Source organism: Pteropus vampyrus, unplaced genomic scaffold (genome assembly GCF_000151845.1).
Source record: "Pteropus vampyrus isolate Shadow unplaced genomic scaffold, Pvam_2.0 Scaffold40, whole genome shotgun sequence".
NCBI classification, from domain to species: Eukaryota; Metazoa; Chordata; class Mammalia; order Chiroptera; family Pteropodidae; genus Pteropus; species Pteropus vampyrus.
Genome location: NW_011888821.1, coordinates 3,969,520 through 3,992,303, shown reverse-complemented (window position 1 = coordinate 3,992,303; position 22,784 = coordinate 3,969,520). Strand labels below are relative to the sequence as shown.

Below are 22,784 nucleotides of genomic sequence, written 5' to 3'. Positions count from 1 at the left end.
CTGCGGCCTTTGAGAAAAGGCGGAGCGAGAGGAGAGTCCGCAGTATCGTTTGGGTGGGCGGGAATGTGAAAACTGCAGATCTAAGAGAAGGAAATTGATGATGTCGAGGAATAACAGTAACCGCAATATTAACAATTATTAGCTTTATGATAAAAATAACAATAGCCATTGCATAGAGTATACAAAATTCCACTCTCTTAAGCGCTTACATCTATATAGTTGTTTAATTCTAACAACACTATGAGGTGGGTTCTATCATTTTACCGTCACGAAAACTAAATCACAGAGATGGTTGACTTGCCCAAGATCATGCAGCTAGTAAGTGGCAGAACTAGAGTTCAAACCCAGGCACCATTATTTTTATCTCCCAATAAACCGAATCAAATCGGTAATGGCCTTGTTTGTTGTCCTCACGGTCTTTTTCTTTTCCCATTCCAATTAAAAAATACATACTAAAAGGCCTTCGAGTAACGGTGTACCAAAACTAAAAGTCCTGTACTTTCAGAGGATTTCTCTGGTCTTCATCCCAAATCCATGCCATTTCCAAAACTACCACATTAATAAAAAAAAAAGAAAGAAAGAAAGAAAGAAACACTCGACTTCCTAAGCGAGCCAAGAAGAAGATATAGCTAAATTTCTCTCCTGGATAAGGCATGGGAAGCTCTGCAGAGGTAAGATGACTCTGTTCATCATTCATTCATTTACTTATTTCTATACCTCATAGTTATCTAAGGCCTACTGTGTCCCATTTACTGTGCTCAGGACAGAACTGGGCCGGGGCCAACATTCTCCCCAATGCCTAGCACAAGGCTTGGTGCATAATAGCTTTTCAACAAATATCGGCAGAGTGAATTAATAAACGAAGGTTTGTTTCACCCTGTGCGGTTTAAGAAATGAGGTAGTAGGTTAATGGTTTGCTCTGTAATTCGTCTAAAAGGCAAGAAATCGTCATAGAGACAAGAGGGCAGGTTCTGGCCTCCAAACATTGGCAGGCCCAGTATCTTCCAGGGTCCATCCATTTCTCAGTTTCCTCATCTGTAAAAAGGGGTAACATACTACTGTGTCTCGTCTGGCTGCAACTAAGCAACACATGTAAAGTACCCAGCAGCTCAGTGTGGCCTGAGATTAAAAGATTTGTCGCACTGCTTTAGAAGGCGTTGTGAGAAAGCAGTCTCCAAAGAATTTACGAGGTTGCCCATAAGAGGAAAATCAGCGAATGGACGAGAGACTCGCTTTTCTGTCTACTTCCTGAATGTTTAACCATGTGTATTATTGTTTTCAAACATGATTTACAAAGTACAAAGAAACAAGAACAGACCCTACTGGCTGAAGGTTTGAACTGTCTTTGAGTCTCTTTAGTCGGGTGTCCCTATGATGCAGTACACTTGCCTACCTCCCCGCCTTCCCGCTATGGGCAGAGCTTCCAGCAGCCAGAATTTGGAAAGGAAGGGGTCACTAATTTATCATCCCTATCATGAAAAATTGGCACTTTGGGAAAGATTTTCACTATTAAAGGTCACCACCCCTTCCCTATCTCGCCTCCTTTTTCAATCGGTAAACTGAGTCCCAAAGAGGTCATGCTCAAGTCCAACAAGGTGCGGAGGAAGATGCGGTTTCCTCCAACTTTTGTCGCTTTAGGATATGTCTAGGACTGAACTGTGTTGGGTTTTTTTCCCCTCCCCCTACTCTGTGGGGGATTCGCAGAGGAGACTGGATTTGAGACCAGGGCCGAGTCCGGAACCAGGAAAGCAGCTCAGAGGTCTGAACCCCAGGGGCGGAGCTAATAGGTACCCGCCCCCGTACTGTTCGGGCCAATGAGCGCGGGCATTGAGCCGGCCAATGAGCGCGGGCAGGGGGCGGTCGACCAATGAGCGCGGGGTCGCTCCGGAGGCGGAGTTCGGAACGCGACCAGCAGCGAGACGCGGCGGCCGCAGACATGGGCGCTGGGCCTGCGGGGGCGCGAAGGGGGCTCGAAGGACTGCCGGGCTGAGCTAGAGAGATCGCCGCCGGGACTGGCCCTCTACGCTGAGCCGCGGCGGTGTCCCCGCCGGCTCTGCGAGGGCCCGTGATTGCAAGCGGGTCGCGTCGGAGGAGCCAGGGAGCCGCCAGCCACTCCAGGGGGCCCGCCTGGCAGCCAGGCTGATCGAGAGGGCTGTGTGGGCACATCCGAGGGTACGGTGACCCCGCCAGTCACGTTTCGGGAGCCGGGGCGCGGCCACAGCGGCCGCCGCACATTCCCGGGGGGCACCGCCGGGGGCGCCGCCTTGGTCGAGCCCCAGGGCGCCCCTGGATGGCTGAGCTGCCCCTTCGCCGGCCGCCGGGGCACCACAGCGGCTGAGCTCGCTGAGATCGCCGGGCCGCTGCCGTCCTTGCGGTCCCCTGCATGCCCGGCGCCCGGGTCGCGGCCCACCTGGACGCGCTGGGCCCCCTGGTCCCCAACGTGCCGCCGCCGCTGCTGCCCTCTATGTTCTACGTGGGCCTGTTCTTCGTCAATGTGCTGATCCTGTACTACGCCTTTCTCATGGAGTACATCGTCCTCAACGTGGGCCTCGTCTTCCTGCCGGAGGACATGGACCAAGCGCTCGTGGACCTCGGCGTGCTCTCCGACCCCGGCTCGGGACTCTACGATGCCGACTCAGAGCTCGATGTCTTCGATGGTTACTTGGAGTAGGCTTGGCTCCGGTCCCCCACTCCTCCCGCGACCCGCAACCCTCCTCCAGGACCAGGAACCCAGATCATGCCGCCGCTGCTGGTTGAGGGCATCGTCTGGCCAGGGATGGGACCTCCAGGACGAGGCCCTCTCTGGCCTCCAAGGCTTGTAAGTGCCCTCTCTTAGTGGAATGAGGGCGGGTTGGGGCGCTGGTGGGGACGAGAGAGGCATCTCCAAGCCGAACACACACCCCTCCCCCAGCCTTCTGATTGCTCCGTCTACCTCCTCCATGTCTATTTGGGTGCCAGGAATGGCTGGGCTCCTCTTAGGTCTTTAGTTGGAGTTGGAAAGCTTCCCCTAACGAAGGTGATAGCTGTTGAAGACGGGAAGGGAGGCAGGGCCTAAGGTGGCATTTGGGTTAGCCGGCGTACTAACTGCCACAGCTTGTGGAAAAAGCCTTTGCACCCATATCCATTTGAGGCAGAGCTGTCAGCCCCTCCTCCCATCCTCAGCCTGGCTTGCTGATGACCTTGGTTTGTGTGTGTGTGTGTGTTTGTGAGGGGGAATCCTCACTAGTCCTGGAAGGATAAAGATTTGGAGTGTCAGAAAAGATAAGAAGCCAGGCACCGATCACCTTTGTCCTGTGGCCCCTTGGGGGACTGGGTGGGGACTCAGCAAGGCTCCTGGCTGTGAGAGGAGAATTCAGCAAAGAACCCTTACTACCTTTGGCCTTGGGTTTGCTTTTTTGGAATGAGGTTTCAGGGTGCCGCAGCTCAGCAGTTCTGCAGCTCACATCTGCAGGGGCTGCCAGTTTCACAGGCTGCCTTCATTGAGCAGGCAAGCTGGGGGTTGGTGCTTGGGCCTTGCAGTGTTTGCAAGGCCTCAGGGGGCTCTTGGGCCAGCAGGAGAAGGAACCGCAGGATCATTGCACTGAAATGTTAAAGTCCTTCCTCTGGATTGTGACCAGGAAGCTGTGTGCAGCCCCACCTTGTGTTTTGGTAGGAGGGAAATGAAGATCCAGAAAGAAGAAAGATTTGGCCAAAGTCACATAGCAAGCAAGAGAGGCTGCTGGACTAGATGAGAGAGAGACCGGCAGACTGTTGGGTCTGGTGAGGGTTCACGGGGCATGCAGGAACTCCTTGGCTGGAGCCCGTCAGCCGGCCAGTGCTGGAGTATCAATAGGCACAAGGCCCAAGTGGCAGTGGATGGGGGTACTGAGGCCATGGGCAAGGGCTTCTTTTGGAAAACAGTCACTAATGCCCCTGACTCCAGGCAGGGTGAAGTAACACCTCTCCTCTGTTGCCTGTCTGAGCCAAGATGACCATACAGGGTAATACAGGGTGGGGCTGGATCTACTGCCAGTAGTGCTGCGGGCCAGGGGCTCCCTTGACGGATCAGCAGTGAGATTTCTTTGAAGAAAGCTTCAGTTGAGCTGCTCTGCATACCTACCCAGTCTGCCTGCCATCCATCCATTAGTTCTTTTATTGAACAAATGTTTACTGAGTATTTACTGTGCCTGATGGGGAACACCGAGAACAAGACGGACTTAGCCCCAGCCCTCCTGGCACTTGGTGAGAAAGACAAGCAGGCTCCCAAACAAGATAATCAGATTTTTTTTGAGGGCTATGAAGGCAGGTAAGAAGGACATGGGCATCCTGTATTGTGTGCCCTGCTATTTCCTCAGCACTTAGAATGATGCGTGGTATCTAGTAGGTGCTCAATATCTAGTGAGTGAGTGACACAAAAGAACAGAGATCGGCTGCTGCAGATTGGGGGGTCAAGAGAAGGCCCCTCTGAGATGACACATTTGAGCTGAGCCTTAAACTGATGGAAGTAGCCAGACACAAAGACCTGGAGAATAACAATCCAGGCAAAGGGAATCTCCAGAGCCAAGGCCATCGGGTGGGAGACAGTTCTTGCAGCAACTGAAAGGAGGCCAGCATGGCTGGAGAGTGGCCCCAGGAGGTGTCATTGGGGTGAGTAGGGGCCAGACTGTGCGGGATCTGGAGGCCACAGCCATGAACAGCGGGAAGCCATCGGAAGGTTTTAGGCAGGGGATGATACAATTCCAGTTCACACTTTACAAAGATGGCTTTGGCAGTTGTGGGCAGAATGGGCTATAGGGGCAAATGTGATAACAGAAGCCGGTTAGGAGCTGTTCAGTGGCTTAGGTCAGAGGTGACAGGCTTGGATGAGCCTAGGTTAGTGAAGATGGAGAAACACAAACAGAAGGAGAACACTTTTTGAAGGTAGAGCCTATGAGAGCCATTCGAAACCTATACTGATATTGATCATCTACCGCACCTGCTTCTAGGCTGTTTCCATATTCACTCATCCAGTCATTCAACAAATATTAGCCCTGCCTGCTGTTCTGCCAAGCCCAGTGCTAAGCTCTGGGGATCCCAAGATGAATCCGTGCTCCAAAGCCAAATGCTTGACTTTCAGACAGTATAACTTGATGAAGAATGTCTTATTTTATCTCTACCATATCAACAGAAACACTTCCCCTTCCAAGTGAAAACATTGGCATACTCTGAACCAAAAACTGAAGCCCAAATGCTTTGACATACTTTACAGCAAACACTGTCTGAGCAGAAACAGAGGAAGTGTGTCTCAGGGACACCCCTGCAAAGCTTTCAAAGTGACAGGGCCAGACCCTAGGAGGTGGGGAGGCCCGATGCTGTGAGAAATACTCGTGCCCAGAGAAATAGTAGAAGCCACGCACAACATTCCTTCTTCCTCACTCCCCAAGCCAAGCCAAGGTGGCCTTGGCCCCGAGGACCTGAGAAGCCCAGACTTGGGTGGGGGAGGGGTCGCTGGCAGAAGGAAAAGCCTTTGGGAAAGATTAAAGATGATATGACCACTCCCCATCTCCAGACCCCTTTGCATAAGCAGAAGAACACCAGTGGTCAAATCTTGTCCTTTCTCGCTCGTTCTCACGTGGACACAATCTCTTGTTACACACAAGCCAATCTAGGAAACACTGACTACGGGTGAGGGACATGCCAAGCAGTGGGGATGCAGGCGGATCTCAAAATGAAAAGATGCACTCACTTTTGCTCTCTCTCTCTTTTTCTCTCTTATGTGTGCACCCACATAATTCAGGTCCTCAAACACTTGTTGAGCACCAATTAAGGAGGCAGTGTTAAGGTCGAGGACCTCAGATTCAGATGCCCAATCCTAGCTGTGACCTTGGACATGTGGCATACCTCCCTGTGTGTCAGATTCCTCTCTAGAAAGCGGGGATGATGAAAATCTACCTCCTTGTGAGGATTAAATGAGATATATGTAAAGCTCTTAGACTGTCCTGCATATAGTAAATATTAAAATTAACTGCTGTTATTGTTAACAGTCAGGTATAATGGAAAATGTGTACGCTCGGGCCCTTGCAATGCCTAAACTTGCACATACACCCATGCGAGAATATTTATGTCCCACGATGAGCAAAAGAGAACTGGCCGAATGAATGCTGAGTGGGTGCAGGTCTGGACTCCCAAGACAGCCTTCCCACTCTGCATTCCAGGCCCAGGACCCTCGGGAGATCTTGCTCTCGGCCCTGTGCCTCCAAAGGCCACCAGATCTGGAGCCCTGGAGAGAGCTGTTCTAGGGCATTAATCGTTGCTCAGGAGCAGGAGGTGGGGAGTCAGGAGCTCGCTCCCTCCCTCCCTCCCTCCCAGGAGAGGGGGCCACTGTGCTGGCCTGGGAGCCGGTGAGAGTCTGCAGGTCCCAGCAGTTCCGATGCGGAGGCAGCTCAGCCGGATTGATTTGTCCCGGTTCCTGATGAAAGCCACTGGTGCCTGCCAGCTCTCTCTTGGCACAGAGGGAGGGCTGTGGAGAGGAGCCTCACTGTGCTGGAAATGGAGAGACTGGAGAATGCAGCTGCCAGAGTCAGTGTGGCCTGATGGAGCTCAGATTCGGAGCTACGGGGAACTAGACCCAGCAGTCTACTTACTACAAGGTTTCCCAGGCTTCAGTCTCCTGACTGGGTGCTGCAGCTGCTCCTTCCCGATCTACCTGCCCTGCTCCCTCTGTGCCATCTGTGGTCTGTGCCGTCCGTGGAACACACAGGCTGGACATATCACTGCTCTGCTCAAACCTTCCTTGGGGACACGGGCATGATAGATTCAGGTCCTGGGATATGCCCCAGGCAGCTGGTGGAGCTCCAGGCAGGGGTCTGGGTGGGAAGACAGGCAGTGATGATGGGGGGTAGGCATGTGCATCCCCAGACCTGCTGACTGTCCGGCTCTGTCCTGACATAAAGCTAACCCGGAAGGGCACCGTCCACAGGGTGCATTCGTGCTGGCTGCCCCTTTGGACAGGGGAAGACCCCACTGTGTGATTCAAGATAGCTGGGATGTCAGAGGTCCCACTCCCTTGGCGCAAACTGGAGATCTTGTCCAAGGGACACCCTCACAGCCCTTGCGTCTATTTTATGGAGATAAGAAATTAAGGGCTCCTCTCAACTTGACCTTCGTATTCCTGCTTTATCGGCTGACTTTTTCCCCTGGGACTTCTGTAAGTTTAGGTTGCTTTTGGGAAACCTAAATCACAATACAAGGGACAGACATCATTATCCCCATCTCACAAATAAAGAAACTGAGGCCCAGAAACGGGGAGTGAGGGGCCAGAGTAAGACAGCTGAGCTTCCCACCCAGTGCCCAGGCTCACCTTTGCAGGCCTGGGGGTCCAGGGGCCTCCAGGGAGGGGCTCCGACCCTTGCCCTTGGAATACCACTCCTGGCTCTGCCAGGCCTGCCTCATGCACTCTCACCCCTTTTTTCTGAGTTTTTTTGTTTTTTTTCTTTTCAATAAAACTATTTGGAAATTTACAGTTAGACAAAGGTTATAAGAGACGTATTCCCATATCCCCTTCACCCCAATTCACCAATTGCATGGATGAACATTTTGCCACGTTTGCTCGTGGATGCGGCACGTTTACTCTGTTGTGTGCATGAACCTATATACATACACACATGCGTAGCTCTTTTTCTGAATCATTTGAAAACAGATTGCAGACTTTATGCTCCTTTACTCCTAAATATTGCAGTGTATTTCCTCAGAACAAGGACAGTCACTTACATAACCACAATCCAACGGTCAAAATCAGCAAATTTAACACTGATAACAATCGTAGGACCAATCCGATCGATGCCTTCATTCGGTTTCATCAATAGTCCTTTCACGATAAAGAGGGGGAGGGGGATGAGGTCCAGGATCCAATCCCAGCTCGCTCTTTGCATTAATTGTTATGTCTCTTGTGCCTCCTTTGGTCTGGACCAGCTCCTTAGTCTGTTTGTATCTTTCATGACATTGACATTTTTAAAGAGTAAAAGTCGGGTATTTTGTGGAGTGTCTTTCACTTTGGGTTTATCTGATGCATACTCCTGAGATTAGATTCAGATGATGCATTTTTGGCAGGAAGACCACAGAGAAGTGAATGCATGTTTTCTGAGTGCATCGTATCAGAAGACACATGATACCTATCTGTTCCATTACTGGTGATGGTAGCTTTGATCACTTGGCTTAGGTGGTGTCTGCCAGTTCTTTTCACTGTAAAGTTACTATTTCTTTAAAGAATGTTTATGTCGCTGAAAAGAGAAAACCAGCATCACTTGGCACAGATAAAACAGTAAGTGCCAAAGTCATTAGCTTCTGGCCAAATGCTAAACCCAACTAAAGGCGCTGGGCCTCTGGCCTGCTCTTCGTTAAAAAGACAGATTAGCAACTGTCAGGTGATAAAGATACCCCAGCTCCAAAGTGGAACTTTCTCCTGGAAGTAATCATAAGGACTGACCTAGAACCAAAAAGCAAATAGCTTGCTCGCTGCGTGTGACTCGGTCTTGTTTGAGTCCATCTCCATGTACCCCTAAAATTGTGGCAGAGAGGCTTTGCAGTCAGATCTGGGTTTAAATCTCAGCTGCACCAACACCTTGAACAAGTGAGTTCATCTCCCTAGGATAATGGTATCCACTGAAAAGCTTGTGCACAGTGGATGAGATGGTGAAGGACGGGTATGTAGTCAGTTCTTAATAAATGATGCTGCCAGTGTTGATTGTGTGTTAGACTCAGACTTAGCCCAGGAGGCCTTCCCCTTTCTTTGGCTCTCTTGCTGTTCTTGGGGACCAGTTACCAAGAAGGGTATGTCTGTGCAGGCAGCCTCTGAAGCAGCCCGGGGATGATAACTGGTGCTCCACAGCCCTCGCCCCCTGCCCTGAGCCTGAGGGTGGCTGGGAGCTGGTTCTAGTTCCAGTCACCTCCAGAAGGGGAAGGCTTCATTCCTGGGATTCCTTCTTGGCAAGAGACTTGGTGGGGTAGTTAAAAATAACCACCTCCCCCACTTTTCCATAGCTTCCCCTGAGGTCACCCAGTAAAGCAGGTAGGTAGCTCCATTATGCAGGGCGGGACACTGAGGCTTGGGGAGGTTCAGTGACTCACCCCAGATGCCCAGCTATGAGGTGGTTGAGTCCATCCACTCAGCCACACTCCCAGTGCTTCCCCAGTGAGGTCCTTTGTCATAGGCATCCTGGGAGGCAGTGGGTACACTGAGGCAGAGTGCCACCCAGCTGTCAGCTGTCTGCCATCTTTGTGGCACTTGCTACTTTTCCCTTTGATCAGAGAAACCAAGCCCAGGCTCACCTTTGCAGGCCAGGGGCATCTCGCTAGAATTTATAGTTTCATTTCCATCATATTTATTTTTAGCATTGTCTTGTTTATGACAAAGTATACGACTTTTTGTTCATGATAGTGACAAAAAAAAGGTTCTTTTTAAAATTTTGGAGTTAGAAAAAGGCGTATTGGTTGAAAATGCTAAATGAAGAGCAGTCCACGTGGTTCCTGGATGTGGCAGGACTCGTGGAGGTGTTGGCAAATGCTGCCCTATGAGCCTCACCGAGTCTTGGGCACCGACTGACTGGAGACACGCTCCAGACCAAAAATCTTCACAAAACCCATGACTGATGAGCGTCGACAGTTGACACGTAAACCAGAATCCACGTTTGAGAAACTGGTCCTTGTCTCTCCAGGATGCTGGCTTCCATCAGGGACATGGACCCAGGCAGACAGGAAGCTTTTCTTCTGTCCCCTTCCGGCCAGACACTCATCAACTAGACAAGGCAGAGGCCCCTGCTGCACAGCCTGTCGTGGAGATGACAGTGGAGACACTGGGCAAATCATGTCAGGGTGACGTCTGTGGTGACGTGGCCACTTTAATTGGTTGTTTGATATGTGGACAAAGAGGAACGAGTAATGGGTTTCCAGCAGGCAAGGCCTTTGGAGGAGGAAAAGGGCTGCTCCTCTCAGAAGGCCCCCAGCACTGAGCAGGTCACCCTGCCTGGTGTCTTCTGACTGAGAACAGGTGAGGACAAGGAGAGGAGCCAGCAGGTAGTGATGCCTCACGTTGCTAGGTATGGCAGGCATTCCACCCCCACAATTTTATGTAATCCTCACAACAAACAGCCCACTGAGATAGGCATTTGTTGTCTTCCTTTCAGATGAGCAAACAGACTCAGAAAGATTAGGCGACTTGCCTGAGGTCACACGGCTAGGAAGGGGCAGAGCCAGCATTCCCCAAGACAGGCCAGTTCCAGACCTCACCCTGGCCACCCCAGAGGAGGAGGACAGTGGGATGGCTGAACTGCACAAAAGAATCCCTTCCGCATCACGCCCACAAGGACCATTTTCTCACTTAATGCCCAGCTCCAAACTAGGCAGCTTCTCTGCAGAGGTAGCAAGCTAGGACATTGCTGCTTAAAAATGCATCAAGTGCCCAACTGTCATTCTAATGACAGAAGCCAGTCAGATAGCCACTCCTTCTGTCCAGCTCTGGGGAGTGGCCTGGAATGAAAGCTTACAGTTTCAGAAAGAAAAAAAGCCAATGGCTAATGAATTGTCTCGTGTTCCAATGATGTTAGAAGGTTGGAGAACCCACTGCCTTGGATTCTATAAGCTGCAGCCCCAGGATGCTTTTTAGCTGGGGCTTTTGATGCCGTGGAGGATAGAGATGAACTCAAGATGCTGAGAGGAATTAAGATTTTGGGGTCAGACCACAGAGGTTCAGATCCTGGCTCTGCCCCTTCTTGCTGTGTGGCCTTGTACAATTTACTTAACCTCTCTGAGCCCCATCTGAAATTCAGGAATGATGGTTCTCCTTGGCCCCACCTAAGGTTGTTTTGAGAAATAAAACAAAAATAAACAAAAATAAAACAAAAGTGCTGGGGGCCTTCTGAGAGGAGCAGCCCTTTTCCTCCTCCAAAGGCCTTGCCTGCTGGAAACCCATTACTCGTTCCTCTAAAAATAAGGTTGTTTTTAGAACTAAGACTCTAAAGCAGATAGTATAAAGCGAGCATAAAGTGCTTGATTGATGATGTCAGCTATTCTCATTCTGGGGTTTACTGTGAGGCCAGACTTGCAAGTCAAAGGAACAAGGAGACTGATCTTTAACAGCCACCAGCGAGTGGCACAGATGAGAGGCTCCAGGACTTCACTCAGAGACCTGGGACCACATCTCTATCTTCAGCTTGCTGTGTGACCTCGGGCATGTCACTGCCCTCTCTGGGCCCCTTCATTCTCTGTGGAGCAAGCAGGACCGACTTGGCTCAAGGTCTCCCAAACCTCACATGACACTGTCAACAATTTTTGCTCTATGGTCCTACTGCTTGAACTATTATTTATGTAGTTGTTTTCTTTAAACCGTCTCTAAATCTTTAATGTGAAATTAATGTTCTGGAAAGAGAGGAACTTCATATTACGAGCAAATATGGAAAACTGGCATCACTTGCCACAAATAGAAGGTGACTGCAGATAACCACCCTTAAAACGGAAGAGCTAGTGAATTCCAGCTGGAGCCAGCGCCTGCCAGGCCCTGAGCCTGTTCAGACAGAGATTAGCACACGTGAGAGACGCTCCAGCCAGACTGACAGTGTCGGGGACTCAGTGCTGTTTGTGGTCACAATAACTGGGAAAGGAGAGAGTCCCTGTTCCGCGGAGCGATTCTGTGTTCTCTAACACCCTGTCCCCACAAGTCAAATGGGCTCAAGTAGGGTCCCCTGCCTCGGAGATGGCTGCCGTGAGCCCCGGTGAGGGTGAATCTGAATAACGAGTTCTGTTCCACGTTCACAGACATCAGGGTTCTTAGCACCACCGCTGACCGCCCCCCGCCCCTACCCCTGGCACAGGAACCCCAGGGGTTCCTAAGAGGAGGGAAGTGAGCAGAACGGGGTTTCCTGGCGGGCTGGGAGGGGAACCCTCTCGAGAGCACTGAGCTCGCCAATGCTCTGGCTGTGGCCCCAGTTTCCCCTCCTGCCTGCCAGGTCCAGTGGGGAGGTGGGATAGGGCCTGAGGACACTATGGCTTCCCCGTGTCATCGTGAAGCAGGGAATGTCTCTGAGCATTGGAAGGACATGTTCCCAGCTGGCCTCCAGGAGATGAATCTGGCAAAGGTCACAAGAAACTTGAATGATTTGGCCTCTGCTAACCTGTCCAGCCTTGTCTCCCTGCCGTCCACCCCCTCCCCTTACCCAGTACCAAACTACGGGAGGTTCCAGGACCTGCTGTGCCCTGGTCCCCGTGCCCTCCACCTGGTGCACCCTTTGTACACAGCCTTCCCCAGACTCTGAGCTCCATCCATCCCATGCTTCCTCCTGTTGTCAGGCATATTACCTTGGGCTGAAATTTCTCACTAGATTGTGTCAAAGGCAGGAGCTGCGCTCCTCACAGGGTCCCTGGCATCCAGCTCAGGACCTGGCACATGGGAAGTATGAGATTTTGTAGTCTTTTGAGATCTCCAGTAGGACAAAGACCTGGAGAGGTTAGCATCCTTATAGACAAGTCATTTACCCTCTCTAAGTGTCTCCACCTGTAAAATGGGATCATTAATATTATATAACTCCTGGGGTTGTTAGGAGGGTTGAATGAAATCACCTGGGTAAGGCTCCATCTCAGGTGTACTCTCCTGGGAGCAGACCCTGGGACAAAGATTCAAGTGCAAATTGTTTTTTTGGAAAGTGATCACAGGAACTACAGGCGGCTTCCTCCTGCAGGAGATGCATGGTTCTCAGTGGAAGCAATTCTGCCCTCTTGGGTGGTTCTTGGAAATGGGGCAAGGGGGCATTTTTAGTCAACATACCTGTGAGTGCTACTGGCATTTAGTGGTCAAGGACCAGGGATGCTGCTAAACATCCTGCAATGCCCAGAATAGCCCACCCCGCCCCATTGGAGAAACTTCCTGCCTCAAATGTCGATAGCACCCTGACACACAATACGTGTTGGGTGTTTAACAGAAATTTTATGTGGTGCCTGATGACATTTGCAGAAGGACTAGGCTGAGCTGGCAAAGATGAGACTCAGAACTGGGGCAGGGGGTTGGGCACAGTAGTGTGAGATGCTGCAGACATGCTGGCTCCAAGCTGGACACAGAGAGAAGGGAACAGGGAATAGAGACCTTCGAGGGGCCAGGTGGAGGATGGTGCCGTATCCCAGAAGGACAAGAGAAATGGGGCTGCTGAGTAGCTTGGCTGCAAAGCATTTTCTGGGCAACGTGGGAGATGCTGCCAAGCCCTGCCCACTACCTAGAGCTCGCTCAGCCACCTGGAGCTCAAGTCAGCCAGCAAGTCCTGGGTGACTCCTGAGCAGACTGTTCTCCCCAGTAATGGACAGTCCCTCTCTTATGTCAGATCACACCAGTTCTTCAGCCCAGGGTCCTTAGCAATCAGGCAGATTCATTAGTTTTTCACAAAAATGATCAGAAAACACCCCCAGCCTCAGTTGGGGGCTTCTGGTAATTCCCTGAATTCGAGAGATGGAAGAAGACTTCCCTGGCCCACCCCAAGCCTCCTGGGGCCTGGAGGGGGTGTCCAGATCCCCCAAGAATGGGTGGCAGGTGGTGCTTCCATGCTGGTAACGCCCTTTTTTCCCTCTTGTTAGGCCTGCTCCTCTCGAAAGCTCCGTGCCAACAGAGAGGTTCCTGTCCAGACCCAGGACAGTGCAATGGAGAGGTTGAGACTGAGTGCATTTGCCCCGCTCCCCAAAGGGAGAAGGCTGGGGCATCTGAAAACCTCACCCGCCTGCAGCTCGCACAAATGGCCTTGCCTTGGCTTCTGACCTTTTGCCGTTGCGATGGATGTTTACAGGAACCAGCCAGAGTCTGCCTCCCTGCTTTTCACCCCCCGACTGCACCTGCTTCCCCCACTTAACCTTCAAGAGGACACTTCAAACCACAGACACACACATCCAGCTGATGCCCGTGGAGCCCTGAGCCCGCTGGGTTTGGACCAGGCTGGTCTTAGATGCAGTGACTGTTTCTGGGAGTGGCTCAGGAGAAGAGGCGAGGACCGTGTTGGGGACTGAGGGTAGGATTTTGACTTACTCATTTCAAGCTGCTTGTTCGTCAAGTTGCCAGAACTGATCCATCGTGCCGGGGAAGGGCCACATTTGCTCCTCTGGCCAGAAATATTTTTAGAAAATGCGAGTGGTATGAATACTTGACTTGGATAAACTTGTAAAAGCAATACTTAGGAGGCTGACCTCTCAATTAAAAAAATGTATGCAACTCCAACATAACATGGCTTTGTGTTAATAACAAAGGTGCCCCTCCAGGCCCACCTCTGGGGGCCCTGCCCTTTTTTTTTTTTTTTTTCTTTGAGATTGGGGAAAGGCATCCATAAACAGAAAACCTCATGGTTGACCAAAGGCGGAAGAAGAGTCAGGGCCTCCCAAGTTGGAGGTCCAGCCGTTTTGGGGGAGCAACCAAGCTGGCTGGCCTGGACCAGCCTCCCTCCTGACTTCCACAAGCCTGACAAGCCAGGGCCAGCCTTTTGGGGTGTGGTGGCAAAGGCCTGCTGGCTGAGCTGGAAATCAGGCCCAAATTTCAGAGAAGTCAGAGGTTTGGTACCCCCAGGCTGGGCTCATGGTAGACTCCAGTAAAAATGAGGGAGGGAGGGAAGGAACAAACCAATGAGTGAAACTGGGTCCACTTGAAGTTTCATGAAAAGAAAATAGCGTCATTCTCTCTACTTTGCCGAGTACCTACTGCTTTTCAAAGCACCTTCACACGCACACCACATTAAACCAGGTACAGACAGTTCCGTCCTACAGGTGAGATGTGCGTGGGGGACAAAGGTCTGGCAGGAGTCAAGAAATGGGGATAGAAGACATTCGAGAGGCCCGAGGTGAGTGTGAGAAGGGAGAATTGGGGAGAGTCCTGAGGGGAAAGTGGCGGTTTAAAAGATGCATGGACTTGAAATCCACTAAATGTAGAATCATGCCATCAATGTCCAGTGTGACTCCAGATGTCACATGCCCGCTTCCTATGAGCATTGCTTCTTCCACCCAAGAAGTGAGGCTCGGGAGCAGGTCCAGCACGGGGAGACCCACCAAAGAAGCCAGAAGACGAGTTTGCATCTTGACTGCCTCCTTTATATGAGTTTGACCTTAGGTAAGGGAATGGGGCCATTCTGGGGAATGGGGCCAGTAACTTACCGACCTCATAACCTGGCTTTGTGTTAACAACAAAGGTGCCCCTCCCGGCAGATAGAGCTCCACACCGGGACTCGGCTCAGCAAGGAGCCCAGACTGGGTTGCAGGCCCGTCACTCCCTCTGCGCAGGGCACACACTGCCCGACCGTACCTGACAGCCGTGCCTGGAGACTGTAAACATTTTCCTAAAATACAAGACTTATCAGAGCGTCTTATTCATCCCTGTGTGCTCAGTGCATCTTTGTGGAATGAAGAAAGCAAAGTTGTGGCGAGGCTATCCGTTCATTCCGCGAACGTTTATTGGGCACTTACTATGTGCTGGCACCTTGCTGGGAGCAGAGGGCACAGCAGTGGACAAAGAAGACAAGTTACCTGTGCTCCTGGTGCTCATACCCTAGGACAAGAGCAGACAACACAACAAATAAGTGTGAAAAAGATGAACTCAGTGACGAGGTTGGAGAGTGAGGGGGCCGGGGTGGGAGAGGTGTCTATGTTTAACAGTGGCCTGGTACACCCCGCAGGGCTATCCTTTCAACTGGGTCCTGAAGGATGAGAAAATTGGTCACATGAAGAGCTGGGAAGAATATTCCAGGCAGAAATGAGTGAAACACATATTCAAATGTAACAAGGACAACTAACATGGACTGAGCTGTTCTCTGTATGAGCTCACTTACTCAACCGTAACTCCATAATGATGACAGTACGGTGACTGTGCCCATTTTACATGTAGGGATACTGAGGCACAGAGAAATAATTTGCATGAGTGGTGAGGTGGGCATTGAGCCCAAGTAGTTTAGCTCTAGTCTATGCTGCTGACATGAGGCTCTGGTGCCTCTTGAGTAGGAGGGGCTTAGCATGGTGTCTGACACAAAGTAATAATCATTGCTAATATTTATTGAGCACTTATTATGCCCTTGCATTGTGATAAGTGCTTTACATATATCAACTCATTTAATAAAAAAGTTTAGCTCTCATTTAAAATCATTACTATGAGTAATTATAGCCTCTGGCATCATTTTGTCATCTCAACAGACCCTACATGGCTGACGGTTCAGTGGGTGCCAAGGTTGGAGGGGAGATAGGCGAGGTGCTCACTCCTGTGGCTACACAAATGGGAGCCCCACAGTCTCCACAAAGTCCACAAATGTGGGGACACCCTGATGGGTGATGCCCAAGCTATTTAAAGCCCAAACCTGGGTCGTGGTGCCTGATGCCCTTCGCAGCTTGGCCAAGGCAGAAGGCACCCGCCTCTCTGCACGGACTGCCAACCAGGCAGCTGGGTCTCAGTCCCTTGGGCCCGCCCTACCCCTGACTCTCACTTGCTGGAAAGAGGAGAAGAGTTTGGGGCCTGGGCATCAGGGCTAGAGCTGAATGGACAGCTCCCACTGCCACCGGGAGAAAGCCGAGTCATCCCAAACCTGGGCTTCTGACCAAACAGGTCACGCTCCAGTGAAAAACAATAGTCAAGCTGGCAGTTCTCTGGGGAGAGAGCGAAGCTGCCAAGTCCCTTCCAGGAGTGCCATGATCCAGCCGAAGGAAGATCCCAGCTGGGCTAAGGAACGGATCCCAGCATATAGCAGGGGCAGAGGCAGAGGGAAGCACCCCTCCTCTGCAAGGCTCAGGGTGCTTCGACTTTGCTGATCCCTTAATAATGAATTTTCCACCAAATCTTAGGATGCCATAAAGAAAATCGTTTCTGAAAAGACAGAACTTGGCTATGGCCATGCCACCCTGAACAAGCCCGATCCCATCTGATCTCAGAAGCTAAGCAGGGTCAGGCCTGGTTAGTACTTGGACGGGAGACCACCTAGGAAGACCAGGTGCTGTAGGCATAGAAAATAAAAAAATAAGGGATTGTAAGCTGACAAGGTCCTTGCAATCTGTGAGATCAACCAAGGGTTGCCTTGCCTAAAAAAAAAATAAGAGAAAAGGAAGGGAGGGAGGGAGGGAGGGAGGGAAGGAGAGAAGGAGGGAAGGAAGGAAGAAAAGAAAGAAAGAAAGAGAAAGATAGGATTTGAGCCGAGGCGGACTCTGCCTTGCGTGTGTGTACATGTGGGGTTGGGGACAGGGAGGAACGATGGCCCCTGTCAAACTGGACAAAGAATATGACAGATGCGATGCTGTGTGACTTCTAAGTCTGGGTGACAAAAAAGATACCACTCCTCTCTGTTCTCTCCCTCTCTCTGTCCCCCACCGCTCTCTTCCTTTTGGGGTAACCACCCTGAAACCCAGCCGCCATGCTGTGAGGAAGCCCAAACTAACCCACATGGAGAGGTCCCCCTCTGACAGTTCGTTAGAAAAACTGAGGCCCCCGGCCACCAGTCAGCATCAAGTGAATGAGCCTTCGGATGACCCCAGCTGACAGAGTGAAGTGAGACGAGCTGTCCCCACCAAGCACGGCCTAAAAGATGGGTGTGTGAGCAGAATAAATGTGTGTGTTAAGCCTCTGCGTTTTGGGGTGGTCTGTGATGCAGTAGATCACCAGAAGAGTGGGTATCCCAAAACAGTAATCGTGGTATAAATTCAAACACTGGACCTGCCTGGGCGATTAAACGAGCCATTTATAATGTAGTGAAGAAACACAGGAAGTGAAGGCAAAAAGGCAGATGCGGTCCTGGCTCATCTCCCTCTCCTCCTCCATTAGTGTACTGTCAGCTGTTTCCTGCTAAGGTCCAGCGCATCTGGCCAAGCGCAGCTTTGGCCTTGGCAAACAAAGTTAGTGCAAAACAGTGAGTCCTACGGACACAGATCAGCTGCCACAGAGTCCCAGCCTGTTCCAGCTTGAGAATGAACAGGTGGGGGTTCCCCGCCAGTAAGTATCTTCAGCGGGGCAGCAGCCTGGAGAAGTGCTCTCTTCCCGGGCTGGCAGGGACCTGGAGAGGCAGAGATGTGGCCACCTCAGTCCCTCACTCTCTTCTCTGGCCTGGCCACGGCTATGTGGAGTGTCCTGAGGAAAATGCATCAGGGCTCCTGGGTCGACTGCAGCTGCCACCAGGCGCCCATCCGTCTGCCAGGAACGCAGCAGCTGAGCAGGGCTGGCATCGACCTGAGTCCCAAAGGAGCCTGGAGCTGGGCCTAGGTCCTCTCCGCAGCAGGTGTGGCTGGGTGCCAGGATGCCGAGGCTCACAGGATGTGACCTGAGAAGAGCTGTGTCCACAAATGACCAGTTCAAGGTCCAGCGTGGTCAGCGTCCGAGAATGTCCTGTGGGAGGTCGGGAGCGTGGGTAGGTCAGAAAGCTCTAGGAGGGGGCAGCAGGACACTTGGAGAGAGTGTTGTCAAGATCAGGGATAGAAGGGATGGCGGGAATGGAGAAGGGGGCAGAGGGTTTGAAGGGGGACCTTGCAGGTCGGGGAGCAGGGAGGCAGGGGGACAGTCATCTGCACAGTAAGAGGTAATAAACTCATAGAGCAAGTTCCTATGAGGACAACGAGCTGAAACAGCAGCACAGATGCCTTGGAAGTCCCCAAAAGGCTGTGGGATGTGGACAGCCCACCTGCCCTGTCTTTGCCCCAGTCTCCAAGTCTGACCACAGGGAGAGTCCTCAGGGCCCAAGCCACAAAGCCTTTAGGACACCTCCACCGAGCCCTACGGAGACAGGGCGTGGCCCCAGATGGTGCGCGGTCCAAGGGTGGTCACCCAGATCCCACCTGTTGCCCTGCCCACTGTTATGGATTCCGCCTTTCCAGGACACTGAGCCCGTCGGCCCCTGCGGCTCTCTCCTCCCAAGCCCACACCAGTTACCTTATCTCAGGCACAGCCAGGATCATCTCAGGCTGATCCGGGAGTCCAGCTGCTGTAGGTGTTCCTGGACACCAAACGGAATGGTGGGCGAACACATCCTGTGATGGGGACATGGGGCACAGAGGCCAGGTTACAGGAGAGATTGTGGCTGGAGCCCCGACAGAAGCTGCCCCCAAATCTCTCCTCCCACCCAGACTGGGACATGGCAGGACCAGACAGTATGGGGTCACGGAGACAGCAGAGGCCTAGGAACCCTAAGACCCTTCTTTAGACTTGGTTCTGCTGCTGACTTGCTGTGTGACCTCCAAAAGGTTGGTTAAACTCTCTGTACCTTATCGTCTCATCTGTAAAGTCCCTCTTAGAAGATAATGAGTGATTATGTAAATGAAAGTGCTTTGAAAGAGTATAAAGTACTAGTATTGGACATTAGACATCATGGTAACACGATGAGTTTGAGCCATATGAAATTGCCAATTTTGTAGGTCAAAATGGCTTATATAAGCGATTTCATGTTGTTCAACCTAACACATTCAGCACTCTGTATAACAGACACTGTTCTAAGTGCTTTATACATCTTGACTAATTTAAACCTCACCAAACTGCTTGGGGGCCTATACCATCATCACCCCCATTTTACAGACGAAGAAACTGATGCCGGAGGGTGAGGTGACCGCTCACCCAAGGTCATGCATCGGTGAGGATCTGAGCTCAGGGCTCAGGGAACCGCCCACCGGGGCTGCGGAGACTTACGCCAGTGTCTTCACGTGAGGGCACTTTCTCAGGCTGGCTGCAAGCTGCTGGGCCCCGGCGGCCGTGAACTTGTTGTACTGGACACTGGGGAGAGAAACCCATTGTGGGGTCTGGCCCTCAACCATCCAGGCCTAGACCATGGCCACCACCACGTTCTTGACAACCAGACCTCACCCAGTCCTTCCCGTGATGCTGGAGAGAGACCCCGGCAACCCCAAGTCCCGGGCCACTGCCACCCACTGAGCAGGCTCCCACACTCACTCCAGGACCCGCAGGGACACCATGTCTGGAAGCACGTGTGCCAGGCTCTCCGCTCCCACGTCACAGATGCAGTTATTGTACAAGCTGCCGGAAACAAAAGTCAGGGTGGGGGCTGGGGGGAAGGAGCTCAGGACCCAGGGGAATCCACGCCCTGCTGGGATTACTGCCCCAGTTTAGAGAGAAGCAAACTTAGGCCCAGAGAGTTGAGGCTGCTTCTCCGTGGTCACACAGTGAGTTCAAGGAAGCAACAGGACTAAGAGGAGGAAGCTTCCTGGCTGAACCTTCCTGAGTTCAAATCCCAGTTCTGCCACGCGTGGTCTATGTGACCTTTGGTGAGTTACTTAACTCCTCTGTGACTCAGTTTGCTCCTCCATAAAATGAGGATGATAGAGTAATTCTGAGAAGGAGCAAATGAGTTAATGCTGATAAAACACGTAGAATGTTTAGTTAATACTAAATGTTAACTATGGTTATTACTACCCCGGGCAGTTTTATGGGAGTTAAATGAGTTACTGTAGAAAATGTGATAAAGAAGAGAGAAAAGCCCAATCACGAGCCGGCTCGGGTTTCTGTGGTATATTCACAACCACCATTTGCAGTGTTGAAAATAGCTCAACGGGTGTTGCTGATGCTAACTGAAGCTGTACACTCATCACTGAGCATGCTTTCAATGAGCCAGGTGCTGCCACAGTTCTAATTTCAAGGCTATGACTTTGCCATGACAGCCTCAGGGCTAGACTGCAGGGCCGCATGTGAAAGCAGCAGGTCTACACTGCAGCAAAGTGGATTTGGGCTACCCTCCAGCATCCCCTGATGTCACAAGTTGGCTAGTACCAGGGCAGGCACCAGGAGGGGGCTTTGTAATCTCTTCCTGGGGTGGGTCTTAGAACTCAGGAGGCCCCTCCCCTCCCCAGGCAGAGGATTCTCCCTCTATTTCATTAATGCTGAGATGCACGTGTTTATCTTTGAATAACACTGAGATCAGGATCTGTCTAATAATCCATGGAGTGTCATAGTATAATTAGCAGCATTTTGTCCTCTTAATAATATCTTACAAGGACAGCATCTTAGACTCCATGAAATATGAGGTTTCCTAAAGAGTTAATCAGGTCAGGCGTCACCTCCATACACTCTACCCACTTCATCATTCACAGAAGAAAAACTTCACCCCACCCCCGACCTACGAGGGCCTCTCAGCACAATCTGGCCTTCACTTACCTCTCCCCCATCATCTGCCACCCTCTGTCCCTCACCCACTGTAGTCAGCCACAGGGGCCCTTCTAGCCCTCAAAGACCCAACCTCTTTCCCACCTCAGGGCCTTTGTATCTGCTGCTCCTTCTTCCTGGAATGCTTTCCCCCTATAGCTTCCCATAGAAGGGGAAGGGTCAACTCTTCAGAGGTCCCCTGACCTCTCCCGTGAGTTCATACTCCCTATTCTACCCCCTGGGCCCTTGTTAGTTTCCTTCTGAGCATGAATCACTATTTTGAAATATTTTATTTATGCATATGCTTACTTATTATGAAGAAAAAAAAAAAGCAAGCAAGAACCACATCTGTTTTGTCTGTAGTTGTATCTAGTTCCTAGCACAGGTTCTGTCCCACGGCTGATGTCAGAGAACACAAGATGCCCTGCACAACTCTCGAAGATGCCGATCATATAGACTACGACTTGCAGAATACACAGCCTAAACAGCTACACGTGGTGGCCCGGAATGGAAGGATAAAGAATGGACACAAAGATAACTAAATGAACCAGATGCCATCTCCCCTGGGAATCTGACTCTGGCTGTCCTTGGTAGGTGATGAGGGTTAGAGAAGAAGAGGGAAGTTCCCCCGCAGCCTGGTAAAAGAGGAGAGAGCTGGCAATGCTGAGCTGAATGGCCGGGGCTCCCATCCAAGCTCAGTTCCCTCTGGTACTAAAAGAGGTGCTATGCCAAGGCCTACCAGAAGATGTCAGTGTAGGCACTGACTGGTGTGTGTAAGTGGCAGAAGCCAGCCAGGGCTGGTGGAAGGTGGTCAGCCTTCTAGAAATCACTACCCCTGGACTTAGAAAAAGCTCAATCTCACCATTCCCTGGGGGAAGAGGACTAATATTTATTGTGCACCAGGACCAGGCATTCGTTGCACCGAGTGCTTTCCATAGGCCACTGGAATGGTACCTACTTTCCAGATGAAGAACGAGGCATTGCCCAGCGCCAGGAAATTGTATTCCTACTGGATTTTAAGACAATCTCCCATCCCCTGAAATTGTGCAAAACTGATGCAGCAGAACAACCTGTAGTGAATGCTCCCAGGGCCCCAGCGTGCAACTCTGCAGCTGGCACAAAGGGAACTCTGCGCTCTCCCCCAGCCCACTGGCTCGGTGCCGATCCTGGCAGAACCCACTCACCTGAGCCTGAGGAGAGACGCAGCCAAGGAGGGCAGGGCCTCAGCGAGCTTGCAGGCACCCACATCGGTGATGCTGTTCTGGGACGAGCTGCAGAGACACAGCAAGCAGAAGGGCTCAGGGCCAGGCTTGCAATCTCCTTTCCCCATCAGCATCCACCCCACCCCACCCCCGACACACACCCCCACTTCTCCTGGGGCAGAGCTGAGAAACTCTCACTTCCTCACAGGGTGGCCCGGAGCAGCTAACACATGACAATGAACTCCAAGAGAGCTGTGGGTAATGAACTATGAATGGCCCTGTGTGTAGACTTATGCTAACTCAATACATAAAAAGGTACTGTTAGGTCCTATGGCTGAGCAGGATAATGGGGGTGAGGATGCAGATGAGAGAGGGAGGGGAGGGGGAGAGGGAGATCTCTCACCTTCCCACACCTGTTTCACGATTTTATAGCATCCCCTTTGAACCACTTTTCAGCACTGTAATTAAATAAGTGCTCCTATTATTTGTTTAATGGCTGTGGG

The 22,784-nt window shown here is 51.5% G+C and overlaps 2 protein-coding genes and 1 pseudogene across 2 annotated transcripts in view; 2 read left to right on the top strand and 1 right to left on the bottom strand.

The window, feature by feature from the left end:
* The first annotated feature begins 1,884 nt into the window (after positions 1-1,884).
* On the top strand, positions 1,885-14,205 carry DEXI (Dexi homolog). The gene is made up of 2 exons (XM_011358361.2): positions 1,885-2,818; positions 13,570-14,205. Exon 1 carries the CDS (start codon positions 2,384-2,386, stop codon positions 2,669-2,671), a length of 288 nt encoding a protein of 95 aa, XP_011356663.1. The 5' UTR covers positions 1,885-2,383; the 3' UTR covers positions 2,672-2,818; positions 13,570-14,205.
* A 2,628-nt stretch (positions 14,206-16,833) lies between these two features.
* Positions 16,834-16,952, top strand: LOC111738587 (annotated as a pseudogene).
* A 711-nt stretch (positions 16,953-17,663) lies between these two features.
* Positions 17,664-22,784, bottom strand: part of LOC105290922 (class II major histocompatibility complex transactivator) — a 34,961-nt gene continuing 29,840 nt past the window's right edge. Inside the window, exons 17-21 of the mRNA XM_023529664.1 lie at positions 22,264-22,453; positions 19,874-19,957; positions 19,613-19,696; positions 18,863-18,960; positions 17,664-18,322 (exon numbers count right to left, since the gene is read on the bottom strand). Coding sequence (XP_023385432.1) covers positions 18,885-18,960; positions 19,613-19,696; positions 19,874-19,957; positions 22,264-22,453 — 434 coding nt within the window. The 3' untranslated portion in view covers positions 17,664-18,322; positions 18,863-18,884. The remainder of the gene's footprint in view (positions 18,323-18,862; positions 18,961-19,612; positions 19,697-19,873; positions 19,958-22,263; positions 22,454-22,784) is intronic.